The sequence below is a fragment of the Elephas maximus genome, chromosome 6 (genome assembly GCF_024166365.1).
Source record: "Elephas maximus indicus isolate mEleMax1 chromosome 6, mEleMax1 primary haplotype, whole genome shotgun sequence".
In the NCBI taxonomy this organism is placed as follows: Eukaryota; Metazoa; Chordata; class Mammalia; order Proboscidea; family Elephantidae; genus Elephas; species Elephas maximus.
In genome coordinates, this window is record NC_064824.1 from 19556617 (window position 1) to 19581373 (window position 24757).

General features: G+C 38.1%; 1 protein-coding gene across 9 annotated transcripts in view; it reads right to left on the reverse strand.

Moving 5' to 3' along the window:
• Positions 1-24757, reverse strand: part of PTPN4 (protein tyrosine phosphatase non-receptor type 4) — a 245317-nt gene that overhangs the window by 115582 nt on the left and 104978 nt on the right. For 8 of the 9 annotated variants that reach the window (XR_007518073.1, XM_049889148.1, XM_049889150.1 and 5 more), the window contains 4 exons: positions 22870-22914; positions 22559-22611; positions 21892-22012; positions 19273-19360 (listed from right to left, as the gene is read on the reverse strand). Coding sequence is in view for 7 of the 9 variants with exons in the window: in XM_049889148.1 (XP_049745105.1) it covers positions 19273-19360; positions 21892-22012; positions 22559-22611; positions 22870-22914 (307 nt within the window). In the remaining 2 variants the exon portion in view is untranslated. Of the gene's footprint in view, positions 1-19272; positions 19361-21214; positions 21330-21891; positions 22013-22558; positions 22612-22869; positions 22915-24757 lie in introns of those variants that run through there. The other variant, XM_049889152.1, reaches the window with a different exon arrangement.

Genomic DNA, 24757 nt, shown 5'->3' on the forward strand with positions numbered 1-24757 from the left:
TTTGTGTTATCTTTGCCCCTATATCATCAATTTAAAACTTCCATGTTGGTGTATTTTTAATGTAGTTGGGTATAAAAGTATTAAGCTTTTACATTCACTAATGATTTAAAAAAAAGGCTTTGTGACTTATATAGGCCTAATAGAGTATGTAAACTCACAGAAATTATTCAGCGAAAAAAAATACAAGTAGTGAGCGATCTGCCAATGCTTTCATATAAATACCTGATACAGAAAGATGGTTGGCAAAAAAGAAAAAAAAAAAGCTATGCTTTGATAGGCCACGATGAATGAAAGCACACAGCCGAATTACAGAAAATCAGTGTGTGATTCAAACGCTCTAAGATGAAGTCACATGTATAGCCCCACTCGGACAGATCCTTTTCTCTGTTACACGGGACTATATTCAAAATTTATTTAATTATTCTAGCCAATCTGAGAAGTCATCAGATACATGCACGTTAAAATGAGTTTTGTAAAGACACCACAAACTGGTTCTCAAATACAGAAATAGTTATTATATGGTTGTTACTTCTTTCATTTTCCTCATCTATAAAAGGGACACAAAAATACTTCTACTTCACAGGGCCGTTGTAAGGATTAACTGAGATTCAAAACAAAACAAACGCACTGTTTGCCAGTTGATTCCAACTCCTGGCAACCCCAAAGGATAGAGCAGAACTGTCCCATAGGGTTTCCAAGGCTGTAAATTTTTATGGAAGCAGGGTGCCACATCTTTGCCCTCGTAAATGAGATTACTAGTAAAATTCTTAGACACATGTCAAGCACTTAGTAAATGTAGTACCTCTACTAATTAAAAAACTGAAAACAACCCAGATGTCCTTCAACAGTGGAAGGATGAACAAATCCTGGCACATCCGTATGATAGAATACTGCTTCGCGACAAAAAAGAATTAACTGCTGAAACACAGTAACTTGAATAAAACTCGAATGCATTATTGTAAATGAAGGAAGGTGGTCTCAAAAGGTTACATACTGTAAGATTCCATTTATAAGACAGTTTAGAAAATGTAAAACTACAGGATTAGGAAATAGATCAGTGGCTGCCAGGGATGAGGGGTGAGTGGAAGATGTGAATACGAAGGGACGGGCAGCATGAGTGAGTTGTTTGGGGGTGACAGACATGCTCTGTATCCTGACTGTGGTAGTAGCTACGCAAATCGATACTAGTCTTATAACACCTCTTCTGCCACCTCTGAACTTCTATCTTGGTTAAATTTCCTTCTGCCTTTAGAACTTCCTAAAAATGTCCATTAATATGGGTCTGCTGGTGACAAAGTCTCTCTCTTTCTGTATCTAAAAATGTCTTTAGTTCACAGCCATTTTTTTTTAATTGTGCTTTAAAGTGGAAGTTCATAGTTTGAGTCAGTTTCTCATATGAAAACTTATATACACACCGTTACGTGACCCTAGTTGCTCTCCCTATAATGTGACGGCATACGCCTCCTCTCCCCCCGGTGTTCCCCGTGTCCATTCAACCAGCTCCTGTCCCCCTCTGCCTTCTCACTTTGCCACCAGACAGGAACTGCCCACGTAGTCTCATGTGTCTACTTGAGCTACGACGCTCACTCCTCAACAGTATCATTTTATGTCTTATAGTCCAGTCTAATCTTTGTCTGAAGAGTTGGTTTTGGGAATGGTTTTAGTTTTGGGCTAACAGCGAGGCTGGAGGCCATGTCCTCTGGGGTCCCTCCAGTCCCAGTCAGACCATTGAGTCTGGTGTTTTTACCACAATTAAAATCTGCATCCCACTTTTTTCCTGCTCCATCAGGGATTCTGTTGTGTTCCCCATCAGGGCAGTCCTTGGTGGTACTCGGGCACTGTCTAGTTCTTCCAGTTTCATGCTGATGTACTCTCTGGTTTATGTGGCCCTTTTTGTATCTTGGGCTCATATTTTCCTGTGTCTTTAGTGTTCTTCATTCTCCTTTACTCCAGTTGGGTTGAGACCAATTGACGCATCTTAGATGGCTGCTTGATAGCTTTTAAGACCCCAGATGCCTCTCATCAAAGTGGGATGCAGAATATTTTAATACACTTTGTTATGCCAATTGACCTAGATATCACCTGAAACCACGGTCCCCAGATCCCTGCCCCTGCTACCCTGTCCCTCAAAGTTTTTGGTTGTATTCAGGAAACTTCTTAGCTTTTGGTTTAGTCCAGTGGTGCTGACTTCCCCTGTATTGTGTGTTGTCCTTCCCGTCACCTAAAATAATTCTTGTCTACTTATCTAACGAATACCCCTCTCTGTTCCTACCCAACCTCGTAACCATCAAAGAATGTTTTCTTCTGTGTTTAAACCTTTTCTTGAGTTTTTATTAATAGTGGTCTCATACAATATTTGTCCTTTTGCAACCAATTTCACTCAGCATAATCCCTTCCAGACTCCTCCATGTTATGTTTCACGGGTTCATAGTAATTCTTGATTGTTGTGTAGTATTCCATTGTGTGAATATACACTGATTTATGCATTCATCCGTTGATAGGTACCTTTGTTGTTTCCATCTTTTTATTATTATAAACAGTGCTACAATGAACACGGGTGTGCCTATATCTATTCGTGTGATGGCTCCTAATCTCTAGGATATATTTCAAGGAGTGGGATTGCTGGATGGTATGGTACTTCTATTTCTAGCTTTTTAAGGAAGTGCCAAATCGATTTCCAAAGTGGTTGTACCATTTTACATTCCCACCAGCAGTGCATAAGTGTTCCAATCTCTCCACCGCCTCTCCAACATTTATTATTTTGTTTTTTGGATTAATGCCTGCCTTGTCCGGGGTGAGATGGTATCTCATTGTAGTTCTGTTTTGCATTTCTGTAATGGCTAATGATCATGAGCGTTTTCTCACGTATATGTTAGCCGCCTGAATGTCTTCTTTGGTGAACTGTCTGTTCAGATCCTGTGCTCATTTTAACTGAGTTACTTGTTTTTTGTTGCTGAGCTTTTGCAGTATCTTATAGATTTTAGAGATTAGACACAGAATGGATTTGTTGCAGCCAAAAAATACTTCCCAGTCTATAGGTTGTCTTTTTAGTCTTTTGGCAAAGTCTTTGGATGAACGTGTTTGATTTTTAGGAGCTGCCAGTTATCTGGTTTCTCTTTTGGTGTTTGTGTATTGTTAGTAATGTTTTGTATGCTGTTTATGCCACATTATTAGGCTCCTGGTGTTATCCCTATTTTTTCTTCCATGATCTTTATCGTCTTAGATTTTGTATTTAGGTCTTTTATCTATTTTGAATCAGTTTTTGCGCGTGGTGTGAGCAATGGGTCATTTCATTTTTATGCAGACGGATATTCAGGTATGCCAGCACCATTTGTTAAAGAGACTGTCTTTTCCTCATTTAACAGACTTTGGGCCTTTGTCAAATATCAGCTGCTCATAGGTGGATGAATTTACGTCTGGATTCTCAATTCCGTTCCATTGGCCTATATATCTGCTGTTGTACGAGTAGCAGGCTGTTTTGACTACGTGGCAGTATAATAGGTTCTACAATCAGGTAGTGTGAGGCCTCCCACTTTGTTCTTTTTCAGTAGTACTTTACTTATCTGGGGCCTCTTCCCTTTCCACATGAAGTTGGTGATTTGTTTCTCCATCTCATTGAAAAATGCCATTGCAATTTGGATCGGAATTGCATTGTATCTATAGATTGCTTTGGGTAGAATAGACATTTTCACAATCTTGAGTTTTCCTATCCATGAGCAAGGTATGCTTTTCCACTTAGGTAGGTCTCTTTTGGTTTCTTGCAGTACAGTCTTGTAGTTTTGGTCTTTTATGTCTCTGGTTAGATTTATTGCTAAGTATTTTATCTTCTTGGGGGCTACTGTAAATGGTACTGGTTTGGTGATTTCCTTTTCGACGTTATCTCTGTTGGTGTAGAGGAATCCAACTGATTTTTGTATGTTTATCTTGTATCTTGATGCTTTCCTGAACTCTTCTATTAGTTCCAGTAGTTATCTTGTGGGTTTTTTAGGGCTTTCTGCATATAAGATCATATCATCTGCAAATAAGAGATTTTTTTCTTCTTCCTTACCTATTTGGTTGCCCTTTATTTTTCTAGCATAATTACTCTAGCTAGGACCTCCAGCACAATGCTGAATAAAAGTGGTAATAAAGGGCATCCTTGTCTGGTTCCCATTCTCAAAGGGAATGCTTTCAGACTCTCTCCATTTAGGATATTGGCTGTTGGCTTTGTATAAATACCCTTTACTATGTCAAAGAATTTCCCTTTTATTCCTATTTTGCTGAGAGTTACTACCATGAATGGTTGTTGGATTTTGTCAAATGCCTTTTCTGTTATCAACTGAAAAGATCATGTAGTTCTTATCTTTCGCTTTATGTATGTGATGGATTACACTGGTTGTTTTTCTAATGTTAAACCATCCCTGTATTCCTGGTCTGAATCCCACTTCATCATAGTGAATTATTATTTATTTTTTTTTGATACATTGGTGAATTCTATTGACTAGAATTGTGTTGACGATTTTTGCATCTATGTTCATGAGGGATATTGGTCTGTATTTTTTTTTTTTTTGTGGTGTCTTTACCTGGTTTTGGTATCAGGGATATGGTGGCTTCATAGAATGAGTTTGGGAGTATTCCACCCTTCTCTATGCTCTGAAATACCTTTAGTAGTAGTGGTGTTAGCTCTTCTCTGCAAGTTTGGTAGAATTCTGCAGTGAAGTCATCAGGGCCAGGGCTTTTTTTTTGTTGTTGTTGGGAATTTTTTAACTAGCTTTTCAATCTCTCTCTCTCTTTTTTTTCAATCTCTTCTTTTGTTACAGGTTTATTTAGTTGTTCTACCTCTGTGTGTGTGAGTTTAGGTAGGTAGTGTGTTTCTAGAAACTTGTACATTTCCTCTAGGTTTTCAGATTTGTTAGAGTACAATTGTTCATAGTATTCCATTATGATTCTTTTAAGTTCAGTTGCGTTTGTTGTGATATTGCCCACCTCATTTCTTATTCGGGTTATTTGCTTTCTCTCCTGTTTCTCTTTTGTCAGTTTGGCCAATGGTTTATCGATTTTGTTGATCTTTTCAAAGAACCAGCTTTTGGTCTTGTTAACTCTTCCAATTGTTTTCTGTTCTCGATTTCATTTAATTCATTTAATTGATGTTATTATTATTTGCTTTCTTCTGGTGCCTAAGGGCTCCTTTTGCTGCTCTCTATTTGTTCAAGTTGTAGGGATAATTCTTTGATTTTGGCCCTTGTTTCTTTTTGGAGGTGTGCATTTATTGATATAAATTGACCTCTGAACAATGCTTTTGCCGTGTCCCAAAGCTTCTGGTAGGATGTGTTTTCATTCCCATTGGATTCTATGAATTTCTTTATTCCGTCCTTAATTTATTCCATAACCCAGTATGTTTTGAGCAACATGTTGTTCAGTTTCCATGTCTTTGATTTCTTTTCCTTGGTTATTTTATTATTGATTTTTGCTTTTATGGCTTTATGGTCAGAGAAGATGCTTTGTAATATTTCAGTGGTTTGGATTCTGTTAAGCTTGATATGTGGTCTATTCTGGAAAATATTTCATGTGCATTGGAAAAGAAAGTATACTTGGCTGCTGTTGGCTGGAGTGTTCTGTATATATCTATGAGGACAAGTTGGTTGATTGTGGTATTTAGATCTTCCATGTCTTTACTGAGCTTCTTTCTGGATGTTCTGTCCTTCACTGAAAGTGGTGTGTTGAAGTCTCCTACTGTTATTGTGGAGCTGTCTATCTCACTTTTCAATGCTGATAGAGTTTGTTTTATGTATCTTGCAGCCCTGTCACTGGGTGCATAAATATTTAAAATGGTTATATCTTTTTGGTGTATTGTCCCTTTAAGCATTATATAGTGTCCTTCCTTATCCTTTGTGGTGGCTTTAACTTAAAAGCCTATTTTGTCAGAAATTAATATTGCCATTCCTACTCTTTTTTGATTGCCGTTTGCTTGATACATTTTTTTCCACCCTTTCAGTTTTAACTTGTTTGTGTCTATAAGTCTAAGGTGTATCTCTTTTAGACAGCATACAGACGGATTGTGTTTTTTTAATCCATTCTGCCACTCTCTGTCTCTTTATTGGTAATTTAGTCCATTTACATTCAGCGTAATTGTTGATGGGTATGAGTTTTGTGCTGTCACTTTGATGTCTTTTTTTGTGTGTGTTGTTGACAGTTTCTTTTTTCTACTTAACTTTCCGTGCTGAGTCTTTTTCCTTATATATTGTCTTTTCCTCTTTTTCATTGATTCTTTTGTATTCGCTGAGTCTTAAGTTTTTCTTGTTTTTTATTTTGATGTGTAGGATTGTTACTTTCCTTTGTGGTCACCTTAATATTTACTCCTATTTTTCTAAGTTGAAACCCATCTTTTATGCTTTATATCACCTTAACTGACTTCCTTTCTATATGAACGATCTATGACTACATTTTGTAGTACCTCTTTTTTGATTTTATGTTGTTATCTTTTACATAATGAGGTCTCTGTTTCCCTGTTTAGCTTTGGTTTTTGTTCGTGATTTCCCTATCTGGGTTGATATCTGGTTGCTCTGACTTGTGTTCTAGTCTTGGGTTATTATTTGATGTCATTGATTTTCTAACCGGAGGACTCCCTTTAGTATTTCTTGTTTGGTTTTTTACAAACTTCCTCAACTTCTGTTTATCTGGAAATGTCCTAATTTCACTTTCATATGTGAGAGACAGTTTTGCTGGATATATAATTCTTGGGTGGTAATTTCTTTTCCTTCAAGGGTTTATAGATGTCATCTCATTGCCTTCTTGCCTGCATGGTTTCTGCTGAGTAGTCGAAGCTTAGTCTTATTGACTCTCCTCTGCAGGTGACTTTTATCCTTAGCCACTCTTAAAATTCCCTCTTTTTCTTTGGTTTTGGCAAGTTTGATTACAATATGTCTTGGTGGCTTTCTTTTGGGATCTACCTTGTGTGGGGTTCAGTGAGCATCTTGGATAGGTATCTTCTCACCTTTCATGATATCAGGGAAGTTTGCTGCCAACAAATCTTCAACAATTCTCTCTGTATTTTCTTTTATCCCCCCGTTCTGGTACTCCAGTCACTCACAGGTTATTCCTCTTGATAGAGTCCCACATAATTCTTAGGTTTTCTTCATTTTTTAAAAATTCTTTTATCTGATTTTTCTTCAAATATGTGGGTATCAAGTGCTTTATCTTCAATCTCACTGATTCTGACTTCCATTGCCTCAATTCTGCTCCTATGACTTTCTATTGAGTTGTGTAATTCTGAAATTTTATTGTTAATCTTCTGAATTTGTTTGCTATCTCTCTATGGATCCTTGCAGCCTATTGAATTTCTCACTATGCTCTTCTCTAATCTTCTTAAATTCCTCTAATGCTTTGTCTCTGTGTTCCTTGGCTTGTTCTGCATTGTATCTGATCTCCTTGATCTCTTGAAGTGTTCTGTATATGAATCTTTTATATTCTACCTCTGGTAATCCTAAGAAGTTATCTTCATTCAGGAGATTTCTTAAGTCTTTGTTTTGGGAGCTTGCTGAAGCCATCATGGTCTGCCTGTTTATGTAATTTGATGTTGACTGTTGTCTCCATGCTGTCAATAAGTTATTGCATTTATTTATTTACTTTGCTTACTGTGTCTTAGCTTCTTGTTTTGTTTTGATATGCCCTAATAGTGTGCTCAAGTGAACAAGTTTGATTATTGACGCCTTTAAAGCTCTAACATCATGTACCAGGTTGTTAGAGCTGTTACTAGGTCTATCAGCCCAGGAGTCCATTTAGTTTTCTATTATGGATTCAGCTCACGTGTCCAAGTAGTCAGTCACCAAGTGTGTGGTGCAGGCGCTCACCTACAGTCTTAGACAAGCAGGGGTAATTGGTGTAGGCACAGGTATCTGGTTGCAGTAGGGGGTCACTGGCTGAGCAAGGCAGGGATCTGACAACTGCCCGAGGGTCTGTGAGAAAAGTGCATCACTATTCCTTAGAGCACGTAGTTGGGTGGGTTTTGGAGCCTGACTATGGTCACCCAATGCTGTTGGATGTAAGGACTGAGAGGCACCACTTATCCTCGGACCCACTGTGGGTGCCTAGGGGTGTGGCTGGAGCCACTAGTCCTCAGGTCCCTGATGTGGGTGGGTAGGTGTAGGCCCTGCTTAATAAGCTGAGCAGTGCCAAGCGTCCCGAACCTGCCTCTCCACCATACAGCTGAAACAGTTGAAGTTAGACTTCAGGTATATACCCTGCTGTTTTGTGCTACTGAAGACCTATGCTGTTGAAATGGGCCCACACAGGTCTATGCAGGGGTGAAATGCATTCAGAGTCCATAGATCCCTTATGCCTGTGCCTAGGCAAAGTAGCTGTTTCTTCCCTGAGTTCCTGGCCTAAGGGAGCGAGATTATTTTTTCCCTGTTTGTTAATCTGTTCCTTCTCTAAGGCCAGGAGAATGGCTCACAGCAAGCGACAGGTTTTAATTTTGGCCAGGGAAAGTGACTATCACTGAAGCTGGCTTGGTACTGGTGCAGAGTGGGGAGAGGTCCAGTAAATGGGAAAGAGTTTTTCCCAAAGGGGTGTTTTTTGGTCCTCATGGTAGATTAGATGCACGTACTTATCTTTCGGTGAGAGCACTGCTTTTATCTGATTCTGGAGGCATGAGTGGACTCCTCGGTGCTCAGTCTCTCCTCATGTGGAAAACATGCCCTGAATGCCATTGCTTGTCTTAATGTTGCTCACGCCAGTGGATCCGTCCTGCAGGGTGCTGGTTCCTGCTGAGTCAGGTCTGGCAACTCCTCGCTGCTTCTAAACTGTCTCTCCCTCCCCCCGCCACTCAGTCTGATTCCTCAGCTTTCCCTTTGACGTTCAGGGCTCCTAGACTGTCATATTCACTTGTTTTTTCAGGTCTTTGTTGTAAGAGGAACCATAGGAAGCACCTGACTACTCCGCCATCTTGGCCCCTCCATCTTCATTTTTGAAGAATATTTTCTTGGGTTATAGAATTCCAGCTTGCCTGCTATCTTCTTTTAGTACTTTAAACATATTCCACTATTGCCTGCTTTCCATATTTCTATCAAAAGAACAGCTTCATTTTAATTTCTGATCCTTTCCTTTTTCCTGCCTGCTTCAAATTTTTTCAACTTTTCATTCACTTTGGTTTTTAGCAGTTTTATGGTAATGTACCTACAAACAGATTTCTTTACTTATTCAGGGTTCATGGGGTTTCTTCAAATTTGTGGCTTGATGTCTTTCATTGCCTTGAGACATTCTCTACAAAAACTGCTTCTACCTCTTCTCTTTCACCTCTTCTTCTGGGACGCCAATGTTCTACCTCATTACTGTATCTTCTAAGTGTTTTATCTGTTCTTCTTTCCTTTGGTCTCCTCATGCTTCCTCCTGGCTATTTTCTTCTGAACAATATTCCAGTTTACTGTTTTTATCCTGACCTGTGGCCATGGGCTGGAAGTGACTCAATGGGAATAGGTTTGTTTTTATGTGTATGTTCAACTGGTGGAAACCCTGGTGGCATAGCAGTTAAGTGCTACAGCTGCTAACCAAAAGGTTGGCAGTTCCAATCTACCAGGCACTCCCTGGAAACTCTATACGGCAGTTCTACTCTGTCCTATAGGGTCACTATGAGTTGGAATTGACTCGACGGCTATGGGTTTGGTTTTTGGTTCAACTGGTATTTAAGAGCATCCAATAAGTTCCTAATTTTGGTTTTATATATTTCAGTTCTAAAGTTTCCATTTGGTTCACTTTTATAATTTCAAGTTCTCTGCCAAACTTCTCACAGTTATTTTAGAGTCTGCATCTATTTTCTCTGCTATGCGTAGTGTCTGTGGAAATAATTCTATTATCTGTTGTTTCTATTGGTTTTTGTTCATGTTATTCTCTCTCCTTGTGTGCTTGATAATTTCTGGTTGTGTTTCATGCATTGAATCTATAAAACTGATCGTGGAGATTATTTAAATCCTGAAATGATGATAATTTTCCTCCAAAAATAATTAACATTTGCTTCTACCTGGCTTCTGGAAGCACTAGAATTCCAAGATCAAATTGAGGAATTTATTTAGAGGATGAGCTACATTCCCTGCTAGAGTCTGTCCACTTGTGACTCACCTATACTGATATGGTGCAATCCTTTAAAGTACTAATCCAAAATAAGGGAGGGTGGGTCACCAGCTATTTCCCATCTTGGTAGGCTCTGGCTTTCAATTCCTATTCTCCTAGGAGGATGAAGCCGTGAAAAGGGCCACAGCCTCTTAGTTTATCAGTTTTTTCCTATGGAATTGAGAGAAAAAGCAATCCCAAATATCCAGCTTAGCTTTCTGATGCCTTTATAGCAGCATATCTTATTTAGTTTTATCTAGTTGATCTCAGGAAACCCAGCATGAAACACTGGTCCAGATTACTAGTTCACCATTCCAGGTAGAGGATATCTACCTATTAGTTCTGCTTTGCAAGATATTTGGTTTTGAGTTTCTTAATATCGTAATTCTATGTCATGGTAGTGATTTCCCTCAGACATTTGATGATTACTGATTGCTTCTCTTTGCCTTTTGAGAATCTGTTTGCCCATGTGAGGGTGGCAGTTTTGTCTACAATAGTTTTTCCTTTGATAAATGTAGGACATGCTGCCAGGGAAGGCAGCTTGTCTTCCGGTTATAAGGATTAGGGATTAAGATCACACTACTACACTACTACTATCAGCTTGGGGCACTTGTCTGTCTTTCCAACCATGAACCCTTACTCACTTCTGTGGTATATGAGTAAGGGCGTTCTCTGCTCTTAGCTCAGCAGATATGGGAAAAAGGGGAGGGGCTGGGCTGCGTCAAAAGCAAAATAAATGTTTGGAGGTATGGAGGGCAGGGGCTCTTGGTCCTTTTATCTACTGCCTCTGAGTCTGGAGAACCAGTTAGAAAACTATGACCTCTGTAGGAGTTCTCTAGGATAGGTGTTTTAATTGTGGTTTTCTATATTAATCCAATTATATCTCCAATTCATATTTTAGGAAATCTTAATGGCAGTACTTGTTTTCCAGCATTGTTAAGAATTAAGTACAGACACACACATACATATATAAACATAATACACCACCCTACAAACACACATATATGTGTGTACATGTATGTATGTACATGTGTATATATTCATTTCTAGGAATTTTGGACAAGAGATACAGACGTGTGTTCAATCTGCTATTTTGATCCAATCTTCCACTTGCTTTAGGCCACTCCTCAGCGTGCATTTGGGCGTTAACTTTTCCTTCACCTTTCTTTTTTCAAGGATAACTATAATGCTTATGGACAGAGAGAAAGATTTTTATAAGCAATGTATCTTCACAGTGATAGTCTTAATCACAGAACTCATAAAGTAGGCTTCAGACTTAGGGTCTGTAAGAAAAATATTAAAGTTAACTCACCAGTTTTAACAATTTTATAGCAAATTATAAGGAAATATTTTTTAAATCTAAGATTCACATAAAAATTTGCTTTTTTGAAAAAGAAAACATATGGTGATTATCTAAGTTCTAAGATGAAACAGGGAATACATCTATTCTTTCCTTTCTAATCCTGAAGTTGTCATTCTACCTTTATTTTCACAGAATTCTTTTTCTTTATTTATATAATATTCTAACCATACTAATCTTTTTTTTCTCAAATATTCCACATTCTCTTTTAATGGCACCACAGTGAACACCATTCTCTTGGTTAAATGTATTTCATTTTTCTGGCTTCAATAAAATGTATTATTTTTTCCATCAAGCCTTTCCTACCCTCTGCTCCCAGGCTTGATTAGCTGTTCCTGTCATATAATCCCACAGCATTCTGTACTTACCCCTTCATATCCTTATACTTTTGGTTCTGTTTTTTTCTCCCCCACTATCCTGTGAACTCCATGAGGGCCGGGATAACCGATGCTTTGTTAACCGTAATTCTGGTGCCAACATTTTGTAAAGCACATAATAGAAGCACCATAATGAATGTTCTAAGACTTTATTTGCATTTTGGAAACTGCTATAAATGACTTGGATCCACACCCTGACTTCTTCAACCTATATCCTGAAAGCAGAGAGAAAACATCTTGCTTTTCAAAATACAAGTCTAGCTATACTTAAAGGTACTAATGACTACTTCCAGTAGTAAAGAGGGCACTAGTATTTCATAGCCTGATGTGGCAACACAAATACACAAAACATCACTATTACTAGATCAAATACTTGTGAGAGACAAGGCTCTGGGTGATTGTGTATTTCATACCTTTCAATATTTCTGTCAAACTGAGAAGTATAATGAAGTTGTCTGATTGGTCCGACTTTAGCCAGAGTGGAAGAAAAAAAAAGCAGCTCAGGGCTTCAGAGTCACAGCTCAAGCGCCTCATAAAAGACCTGACACTTGATATTTGTGTTCTGAAAGAAAGCCTTATTTCTTGTAGTAACACAGCTGATATTGCTAAAAACCAAACCCAGAGTCTTATCCTAAGATTGGCTGAATTACAAAGCCAATTTAATTTCTAACCTTGAATGGTATATGAAGTTAAAGTGAGGGCACTGACTGGGAAGAATGGGATCCTGAAACTTGGGTTGGGGACTTATGGGCACATAATCTGGAAGCTGGAGACACTAAGCCCCTAACTCCAATTCTGTCTGCTAAGTCACCATCCCTCATAAAACCATTCCTTCCACCCCCATGTGATGAGACTAATGCAGCTGTGTCTGAAGAGTCCTTGCCTGAGACATCAACTGGGGTAGCATGTAGGGCATTTCCTGGGGTACTGCCTGAGGCAGACGCCTTTCAAGACATTGTTGAATGTCTCCAGGACTCACCCCACCACCATTTTTCCTTCTAGACCTATAATTAGACTTAAGTTCCAGTAAGCTCCAAGATGTGAAGTACAAAGTGTGACCCAGGAGTAAGTATGCTACACTCCAAAAGAACTGCTTCATTTTTCTAATATATACAAACAGAAACCTGGGGAATATATGTGAGAATAGCTATAAAGGCTGTGGGAGGATGGTGAAAGGAACGTAAAGTTGGATCAGTCTGAGTTTATTGACATGGGCCCACTAAGCACAGACTCTTCACTCAGCATCTCAGCTTGAAAGTTTACTGAAGGATCTAACACTTTATTTAGCTGGTTGACTGAAATGTGGAGCAAGAGGTGACCTACTACACTAAATGAAGCTGAAATGCCAGAACCGCCTTGGTATACTGTAGAAAAGGTTACCCACAAGCTTAGGGAAAATGGAATGTTGCAATGGACTTATCATGTTAAGACTCATAGACCCACCTAGGGAGTGCCCAGAGGACATATCTTTCACCACAACTGTGAAGAATAAATTTGTGACGGGAGACCCTTGTATCCTTAAGACTGCTGTGAATGCTCTACAGTGAGAACTGACCTTGCTGAATTAAGACACCTAACTGCAATGGGGGTGACTGGACCCCTGGGTAGCAAGGGTCAAGTGGTGGCACTTAAAAACCAAAGACAAGCTGGGTGTGGTTATCGTAATGGACAACAGAATCAAAACAGTAATCAAAACAGTCTGACTTGCATGGACTTACGGCATTGGCTAGATGGTCATGGTGTCCCTAAGAATGAAACAGATGGGAAACCTATTAAAAGTTTACTTGATCTGTACAAGAATTATAGGTCAAGTGAACTGTATTCTACTTTGAATCACCAAAATAGAGAAGGATGGCTCCTCAATCAATTCCCAGACTACAGTCTAAAGTCCAAGAAATTAGGACTGCCCCTACCCAGGAAAATAGTAAATCAAAAGCAATATCACATTCCTGGAGGAACTGCACAGATTAGTGCCACCATCAAGGACTTGAAGGATGCATGGGTAGTGATTTACCCTATCCCTTGAAGAATGACAGTGGATTATCATAAGCTTAACCATGTGGTGACTCCAATTGCAGGTGCTTTTCTAGATGTAGTTTCAATGCTTGAACAAATTAACACATCTCCTGGTACCTGGTATGCAGCTATTCCATCTGGCCAATGCCTTTTCCACCATACTTGTTTTGAAGGACCAACAGGAGCAATTTGCCTTCACATGTCAAGGCCAACAATACACCTTCACTGTCCTACCTCAGGGTATATCAACTCCCCAGCCCTATATCATAATTTAGTCCGCAGGGACCTTGACTGCCTTTCCATTCCACAAGATGTTACACTGGTCCATTACATTGATGACATTATGCTGACTGGACCAAGTAAGGAAGACATATCAATAACTCTAGACTGATTGGTAAGACATTTGTGTGTCAGAGGGTGATAAATTAACCCAATAAAAATTCAGGTGCCTTACACATCAGTGAAATTTCTAGGGGTCCAGTGGTATGGGGCATGTTGAGATAGCCCTTGTAAAGTGACATACAAGTTGTTGCATCTGGTCCTTCCTACAAATAAACAGGAGGCACAACACCTGGTGGGCTGCTTTGAATTTTGGAGGCAACTCTGTCTTCAACCGTGTGTTACTCCAGCCTATGTATCAAGTGACTTAAAAAGCTGCTAGCTTTGAGTGGGGCTCAGAACAAGAGAAGGCTGTACAACAGGTTCAGGCTGCTGTGCAAGCTACTCTGCCACTTGGCCATATGATCCGGCTGATCCAATGGCGCTTCAGGTGTCAATGGCAGAGAGAAATGCTGTTTGGAGTCCTTGGCAGGTCCCTATTAGTGAATCACAGTGTAAATCCTTAGGATTTTGGAACAAATTCCTGCTATCCTCTGTAGATAATTACTCTCCTTTTGAGAAACACCTTTTGGCTTGTCACTGGGCCTTAGTAGAGACTGAATGCTTAACCATGGGCCACCAAGTTATCATGTGGTCTGATCTGCCTGTCATGAACTGGGTGTTGTCTGACCCACAAAGTCATAAAGCTGGATGTGCACGGCAGCACTCCATCATTAAATGGAAGTGGTATATACGAGATTGGACCCGAGCAGGATCTGAAGGCATAAATACCCTACATGTGGACGGGAGTGGCCCAAATGTCCTGGTCCCCGCTCCTGTCACATTAACTTCCCTCTCCCAGTCTACGCCTATTGCCTTATGAGGTGTTGCTTACAATCAGTTGACTGAGGAAGGGAAAACTTCTGCCTGGTTTACAGATGGTTCTGGGCAAAAAGCAGGAAGCACTTGAAAGTGGACAGCAGCAGCAGTGCGGCCCGTTTCTGGGACTTCCCTGAAGGATAACGGTGAAGGAAAATCCTCCCATGAGCAGAACTTCAAGCCGTGCACCTGGCTGTTCATTTTTCTTAGAAGGAGAAATGGCCATATGTGAGATTCTATACCGACTGTGGGCTATGGCCAATTGTTTAGCTGGATGGTCAGGGAGTCGGAAGGAACATGATTGGAAAATTGGTGACAAGGAGTTATGTGCTTAGACCTGTCTGAATGAGCCAAAGAACTGAAGATATTTGTTTCATGTGAATGTTCACCAAAGTGACTTTAGCAGAGGATGATTTTAACAATCAAGTGGATAGGATAGGATGATGTGTTCTGTGGATACCAGTCAGCCTCTTTCCTTAGCCTCTCCTGTCATTGCTCAGTGGGCTCATGAACAAAGTGGCCATGGTGGTGGGAATCAAGGTTAGACATGGGCTCAGCAACACAGGCTTTCACTCACCAAGGCCAACTTGGCTACAGCCACTGCTGAGTGTCCAATCTTCCAGCAGCAGAGACCAACACTGAGTTCCCAATATGGCACCATTCCTGGGGGCAATCAGCCAGCAATCAGTGGCAGACTGATTACATTGGACAGCTTCCATCATGGAAAGGGCAGTATTTTGTTCTTACTGGAACAGACACTCTAGATATGGATTTGCCTTCCTGGCATGCAATGCTTCTGCCAAAACTGCCATCCATGGACTTACAGGGTGCCTTATCTACCATCACGACATCGTACACAGCATCGCTTTGGATTAAGGAACTCACTTCACAGCAAATGGAGAACAGCAATGTGCCCATGCTCATGGAATTCACTAGTCTTACTATGTTCCCCATCATCCTGAAACAGCTGCCTTCATAAAACAATGTAATGGCCTTCTAAAGACACAATTATGGCACTAGCTAAGTGGCAATACTTTGCAGGGTTGGGGCAATGTACTCCAGGAGGCTGCATATGCTCTCAATCAGCATCCAATATATGGTGCTATTTCTCTCATAGCCAGGATTCACAGATCCAGGAATCAAGGAGTGGAAATGGGAGTGGCACCACTCACTAATACCACTAGTGGCCCACTCACAAAATTTTTGCTTCCTGTCCCCTCAACCCAATGGTCAGTGGATCTAGAGGTCTTTGTTCCAAAGAGAGGAAAACATAAAACTGATTCCATTGAAATGAAGTTACGAATGCTACCCGGCCACTTTAGGCTCTTCATGCCTCTGAATCAACAAAGAAGGGAGTTACCATGTTGGCTGGTGTAACCGATCCTCACTACCAAGGGGAAACTGGATCGATACCATATAATGTTGGTAATGAAGAGTATGTCTGGAATACGGGGGATTCCTTAGGGGGTCTCTTAGTATTACCATGCCATGTGATTAAAGTTAACTGTAGTAACTCAATTTTAGTATCACTACTAATGTTCCAGAATAAAAGTTTGACTAATGTCCCAGAACGAAAGTTTGAGTCAACCCACCAGGCAAAGAACCACAACCAGCTGAGGACAAAGGGAATAGAAAATGGGTGGTGGAAGAAGGTAATTCTAAATACTAGCTACAAGCACATGACCAGCTGCAGAAACGAGGACTGTAACTGTAATGAGTATTTCTTCTTTGTTTTGTTATATGCGTGTGTGTATACATGTGTGTATGCATATATGTATGTATGTATACACATATATAGAGAGAGAGAATGAGAGTACAAACATCTTTGCTTTCTTCCGTCTTATTCCGTCATTTATTTAAAATACAAGATGTATATGAGGCTAGTACATTTTTGGTTGTACACATTTTAGTTGTATCAGGTTAGGCTCAAGTATGACTTTATAACTGTCTTTATTTAGCAATTATGTATGGTTTAATGAGATGTGTGTAGGTGCCATGTTGACAAGCATAGACTATGAGCGTTAATATTACATGTCAACTTGGCAAAGTTATGATTCTCAGTGGTTTGGCAGGCTCTATGTAATCACCTTCCATTTTTTGATCTGAATGTGAGCAGCCAATCAGTTGAAAGGGAAGTTTCTCTGGGTGTGTGGACTGCCTCCAGTATATAAGTGGATGTTATGGCAAAGCTTGCTCTCTTTCTCAACTCTGCACTCTTCTCATTGCCTGGCCCTTGGTTCTTGGGATGTAAGCCTGCAAGTGTCTGGCCTGCCGTCTAACCTGCAGATTTTGGATTCGCCAACCTTGGCAACCCTGTAAGCTAGCACAGGCCTCCAGCCTACCGCCTGACCTGCAGATTTTGGGTCATCAGTACCTGTAAACTCCTGAGCCAGCAGAGGCCTTCAGCCTGTTACCTGGCCCACAGATTTGGAACTTGCCAGTCCCTCACAATTGTGTGAGCCATTTCATTGAAGTAAATTTCTCTCTATATATGCTTCATTGGTTTTGCTCCTCTAGAGAACCCAGACTAAGGCACCTATTTTTTTTGAGAGGGGGTACAGAATACATTATTAAATAATGCTGACCATTTAAAATTTAAACTTCTTCAATCTAGTACTCTATATTTAGGGTTTTCTGAGAAATAGTTTTACAATTTAATAATTTAAACAAATAAAAACACCTTAATAAAATCAATACATTTATATTTAATTATGTATGAGATCCAGTCATGCCATTTAAATAAAAAAAGGAAAGTCCAACATTGTATATCATTGATCAGTCTTTGCAGGTACTAAACTACACTAAGAAAACAGCTAAGAACTACACTGACTGAGTTTGGTTGTCTTTTTTTTTTTTTTTAAACCATATTAAATTCACATTTTTAAAGTTCTATTTGTTTTAAGATTTATAGTAAAAATAAACAAAATGTAGTTACACAAATACTGACTGGTATGCTACATTTTAGAGAATTGTGTTCAAAAGTAATAGACCACCCAAAAAGAAGGATGATTTATAAAGAATAGGTAATACTAAGAGATTCTAAAGAAATTCTGATAAAGAAATAAAGAAATCATGACTGTACACCAATGTGCACTGCAGCACTATTCACAACAGCCAAAAGACGGAAACAAACAAAATATCCATCAACAGATGAATGAATAAATAAACAAAAAATGTGCATACATACAATGGAATACTACTCAACTCTAAAGAGAAATGAAATCCTAATGCATGCTACAACATGGATGGAATTTGAAAACATTATGCTGAGTGAAGTAAGTTAGTTGCCAAAGGATAAATACTGTATGATCTCACTTACATGAAATAAGCAAAAACGTAGAAACGAGAGGCTATTAGTGATCATCAAGGATGGGAGAAAGGACACAAGGGAAAACTACTGCTTATAAGACACTGAGTTTATGTTAATGGTGGGGGAATAATTTGGAAACGGATAGCAATAAGGGCTGCACAACATGAAGAATACAACTGATGTCACTGAATTATACATATAGTAATTGCTGAACTGGCAAATGCTTTGTTGTATATATTCTCACCACATTAATAAAGACCTATAAAACGAAGGGAAAAAAGCAAAGGAAATGATGATAAGGAGTCTAGGTGAAGAGACACATACATGAGGATGACCACTCACAAATATGTTTATGGCAAGAGGGTAACGGTCTTTTTGGAGGCAGCAAAGAAAAAGAAGTTACCGAGTACTGTAAAGGCAAAGACAGTGATTATACATTCCACTTTAGTAAAGGGATGAGGGGATATGTGCAAAATATGTGCTTTAAAAATCAAAATTTATAATGATGTCATTAAATGACAAAAATAAAGTGAAACAGCATTGGCCTCAGTGAGGTCAGAGCATCTTTTATGATCAGGATTATCATGACAGTTAAATATGCAAGAATTGCTTTTCCTATAACTTAACCTTTATTTTATAAAATAAAAATTATAAAGGTACTGTCTCTTACGGTCTGCAAAAATTATCTTTATAATATAAAATATCGCCTTTAAGAATACTAACATGAAGAATCCACTTTGTCCTACTCATCAGGTATTGAATCATACGTTTTTGTGAAAATACTCAGAGGACATTTTCAGTGCAACTGTGTCATCGGCACTTACAAGTGTTTCCAGTTGGTGCTTAATCTCATTAAGGCATTAAAAAAAAATTAATAATGAAAAATGGAGCCCAACTGAGCAACATCAGAGTAAGAATTCTACACTTACCCTTGCATAGTGGAATTCAACACCATAGAGTTCTAAGGTACGCGCTGTGTTCAGATAATTAAATTCTGCTTCTGCAGGAGATAAGCCTCTATAAAAACATCATTAGGTTAAAAATTAGATCAATCACAAACATGGTCAAACTAGAAGAAGGGTAGTTGTCCGGAAAATTTTCAAGCATTCTAATGAAATCTTTGACAAAACACCATGCATGACTATTCTTCTTAATTCTGTACAATAACATCTAACTTATCAGGAGGACACATTTTCAGTAACCCGAATCATCCAGAAATATAAGAAACAGCAAGTTTTAAAAGTCCTAGCTATTCTTGCGGCCAATTACAAAGTCACTCGTTCTTGGACATAACTTACAAGCGTGTCTCTCAAACCTTTGGTCCATACACCATCTGCATTTAAATCACCTGCGTGCTTCTCAACAAGCAGATTCTGAGCTAACCTCCAGAGGACTGCTTCTCAAAGCAAGTAGCACAAACAGGTTCTGAGTCATAAAAAATACAGAAATTGAGGGCCAGGGCAGAATAATTTTATGTCTGTTGAATCTAACAATAAAAAAATAGGACTTGTAATTTTTACGTCTTTGCTTATTTCTCCATTTTATTTTTCTAGTAATTCATTTGTATTGTATTTTTCAAAAATTCTATGTATCATTCCTGACAGACTGGAGGAAAAAACTGGTCTTTCATGACAGGCAGCTTGAGAAGTACTGTTATACAGAGTCTGATACAGAAGGTTTGGGATACGGTCGAAGTTGTTCATCTGTAGCAAGTATCCTAGGTGATTCTTACAAACACAAGTTTGAGAACCGCTGCTTTAAGTGAAAAACCTTTAAAAATAGACAGATTTATTCCTATTTCATACACAATTCTTACAATCCTAGTTATCCGATCTTATTTGACTACAGCAGAGCAAACCAGCAAATTACAAAAGCAAAGGTATCAATCTTCCACTCACTAATGACACTAGATGAGGGAGTAAACAGCCTGACAATACATGACCATAACAAATGCGACTCACCAAGAAAAGCAGAGAGACTTCGGCTTTCTATAAAATTAAGTTAAATACTCCCCCCAAAGTTAAACTGGATGACTCTATTTTTAATTTGTTCAAAGATGTGATCAATCATTTCTTTAAACCAAACAGAAATACATAATTAATCTCTCGTTAAATGTACTCTTTCTTACAGATGAAATTTTTCGCTATTGGTAAATTTTAAAATCTGGTTTACCTTCAAACTCTTGTTTCAGATATGCTATTTGTAGAATTTTATTATAGATGGGATTTAATTTTAGGCCAAAATATAGCCCCCTCCTTTTATTAAGCCAATCTATTAAAATTTTCATTCATCAGTCTTATTTTAGATCACAGGTCCATAAACTTTTTCTGTAAAGGGCTGGATAGTTAAGTATTTTAGGCTTTCAGGCCAGACGTTCCCTGTTGGAAGTACTACTCAACTCTGCTACTGTAGCGTGAAAGCAGCCACTGACAATCTGGAAATGCATGAGGATGTCTGCGCTCTAATGGGAGTTTATTTATAGATGCTGAAATTGGAATTTCCTAAAATTTTCCCATGCCATGAAACATTATTCTTATTTTCATATTTTTTCATCCATGTAAAATGTACAAAACCATTCTTAGCTCACAGACTATACTAAAATAGGTGACGGGCCATATTTTGCCAACTTGTTTTAGATACATGGGCTATTACTAAATGAAAGTAAGTTTTCTTTATTATAATAGGAGCTAATATTTCCTCGGGGCTCACCGTGAGCCAGGCATTGTTCTGGGTACTTAGTATATATAAACCCGTTTAACCCTTATAATAACTCCAGAGGCAGATACTCTTATTATCCCCAGTTTACAGATAAGAAAAGAAAAGCAGAGACAGGGCAATTTGGCCAAAGTTAAAGACAGTAATTAAGTTTACCAGGTGAATTTCAACCCAGGCAGTCTGGGTCAGCCAATATTCAACACTGCCTTAGTTCCTCCATGAGTACTTTGAATTGTATGTTAAAAATTGAACTCTGAATCAATAAACAATATTACTGTCTATTCAAAGCAATACAACGGCTCTTCTGGAAAAAAAATGTCACATAAAATTAGTATCGCAAAAAAAGAAAGTTGAATATAGTTATTACTGAAAAAATGCTACTGTTTTTAAAGGAACATTTTAAAATTAATTTATTATTATCTAAAGTTCCTTTTCTCCTCTTGGCTCTTTACCAAACAGAACTCACTCCTTTAATATAGCTAAAAACAGAGAAAAAATTGCTAAGTAGATTGAACTGTATACTGTGAATATACTATTAATATTTAAAATTCCTTCTTAAGAACTGACTTTATATAATAGCAAATGAATTTCTGCTTACATACAGCTGTATGGTTCTTAACAGAAATGAAAAGATGCCTCATATATTATGTGAAATAAGCAATAACATGTATTTTAGTATATATCACCTACATTTCTTTAAATCATAGTATTTTATATAATAGTAACTGTTCTATATTAAGTAAATAAAACGAATCAGAAATAATTTAAAATACTTCTCTAGAAAGGATGCCATTAAGTTTACCAAATAAGCAGAAAAGTAAATAAATTCTTACGTATGTTGCTGATGGAATTTTGCAATTTCTTTTTCAAAATCTTGAGGTTGATTAGGAATGAAAGAATAATCTGAGAGGTAGCCTGGTAAATTCTCTGACTGATTGTAATCGCCAAATTCAGCTGGTAAGTAGAAGGAAAATATTCACACTTTAATAAACATATTTTTCAGTTATTAGAGCTAAATCAGTAACGTCATCAATTTCTGGAAGTGAGATACTTGTTTCTAATGTTATCGTTGAAGCAAGTTAAAACAATTCATTTAATATTCAAGCAATTTCAGGAAACAAAGTAATTATTAATTAGTTGGGCATTTCATTACATTTCCTCTGCAGTCACTTCTTTCTGTATAGGGACCTATGTCCCTGGATGATACAAATGGTTAAGCGCTCAACTTCTAGCCAAAAGATTGGTAGTTTGAACCCGCCCAGAGGCACCTTGGAAGACAGGTCTGGCCATCTGCTTCTGAAACGTCACAGCCTTGAAAACCCTATAGAGCAGTTCTACTCTGCACACAAGGGGTCGCCATGAGTCGGAATAGACTTGAGGGCAACTAACAACAACAACATATGTCTAAAGAGCCCATGTATTAAAGGTGATGTACATTTAAGGTAATGCACAGGCCCCACAATCATATCCTATTTGACCTAAAAGTGAGCTGATACTTACACTGAACAGCAAATGAAGCCAAAAGGGCAGCAGTATTACAAGGACAGGGCAATCTAATAAAACCAAACAGAATACATAAACCAAGGTTAAATACAATCATTTCTAAAGCACTATAATTTATATTCTTTGCACTTGAAGTTTCTATGTGACTTTCATTTTAACTATTTAGTAATGAACCTATCTGATGAAAAAAATGCATGCTAAACGTAACCATTTTTTGATACATAATTCACGTTGCAATGAACATGAATTACTTAATTCAGAAATAAATATATTTCGAAATTCGTTACTAAAAACTTTAAATCACCTACCTTCCAGTAAGAATGTCTTGTTTAATTTGCAAAAAGTACTGGTACCTGAAAGAAAGGACAGCTAGCATTTACTGAAATTACAGCATTTTCAGTTTTTAAAAAACTGTATACTTACACTAACAATAAAACTGAAATATTTAAATATTTGCTTTTATAATTTACACGTTGACCCTTGTAAAGATATTTTAAAAGTAAGTTTCCATAAATTCATAAATCCAGATTTTTAAAATTCTTTTTTTTTGATAGATGAAATTTTGTACTTCAATTGTCTTGTTTCCACCAGCTTCCATTAAAAAACTCAAGATTTTTGAGAGTTAAATGCGTGGAGGAGAAGATTAGGGAGGAATACTCAGATGACTGTTGTACGCAGAAAGCAGAGCTGGAAGCATGGAAAACCTGAGTCAGAGACACAGAAGAGCCAATGGTAGCAATGCACGAGAGACCAACCAAAGAACACCATCCATTCTGCTAAGATAAAAAGCCAGATGTAACCACAGGCCTGTGCACTATCATCGTATCAGGCAGCAGAAAGCTGCTGATTGTAGAAAAGTATCTTTCCACCTTCATTTCAGTGAAGAAAGCCCTCTTTAATCAGAAAGAAGACCCTAGACATAAAAGGTTCCTTTCCCTACTATTGTTCTACCATTATTAGAATTACCAAGTGCCCAATTTCCTTAAAAACCAATAAAGGCGCAAGTATTCTATAACAAGACTGCAGAGGTTGCTTACAAGATGGATCGCCCTCCAGTCCCTACTAGGCAAAATCATCTGTGTCGGACAACATTGGCAGAAGATCAAAATTTTGTGGCTTTAAATCTTTTGACAGGAAATTTTAAGACTTTTACTTACCCCACTTAAAAAAAATGTACATATTCCAAGAGAAAAAAAACATTAAAAATTCTGGTTATTGTCACTGAATTATACATAGAAAAACTGTTGAATTGGTAAATATTTTGTTATACAGTATACATGGAAACCCTGGTGGCATAGTGGTTAAGTGCTACAGCTGCTAACCAAAAGGTCGACAGTTCAAATCCACCAGGCGCTCCTTGGAAACTCCATGGGGCAGTTCTACTACGTCCTATAGGTTCGCTACGAGTCGGAATTGACTTGACAGCAGTGGGTTTTAGGTTTGGTTTTACAGTATACGTGTGTGTGTGTATGTATGTATGTGTATCTGTGTCTATATCTCTACTCCTCATTTATAGACATAGTTAGGTTCCCAAGACCAGGTCATTATGCGGAAATCAGCCTTATGCGAAAACAGAGGATGACTACGTCATTACATAACTGTCAAATAACATCATTACATAACTCTTAAATTATGCACTACATACTGCCAAATTACATCATTACATAACTGCCAAACCACTGAGAATCATGGCCCAGCCAAGTTGACACATAACCTTAACCATCACTGCCAGTATTACTCTCGCCTCGTACACTGGTGTTTGTTACCGCCAGATATATGTCATTAATGTGCAAAATAGTTGGACAGTACATTTTTTACTGTTGTAAATGCAAAACACTGGACAACGAGACAGCCGATACGTAAACAGTAGGTTTCTGAGTGAAGTAAATTACGAACATGGTTACGATTAACAGTATTTTAATTACACTAATAAGCTCTTCTTAAACGTTAAACACATTATAAATCCAATTTTAAAGTACCTCTCTCTTAATTACAAATATTTCTTATATATTTAAAATTTTGATTACATAAAACATACAATGGAATATTCTGATACTTGATTTCAAGTTATCACATGTACCAGGAAATAATAAAGTTCATTTAGAAATGCTTTATAATTCACAATTTTCATTAATTCAGGAATTTCCCTTGGAATTCATCCAAAATTAAGGAAAGTTTTACTACATTGTGAATTGT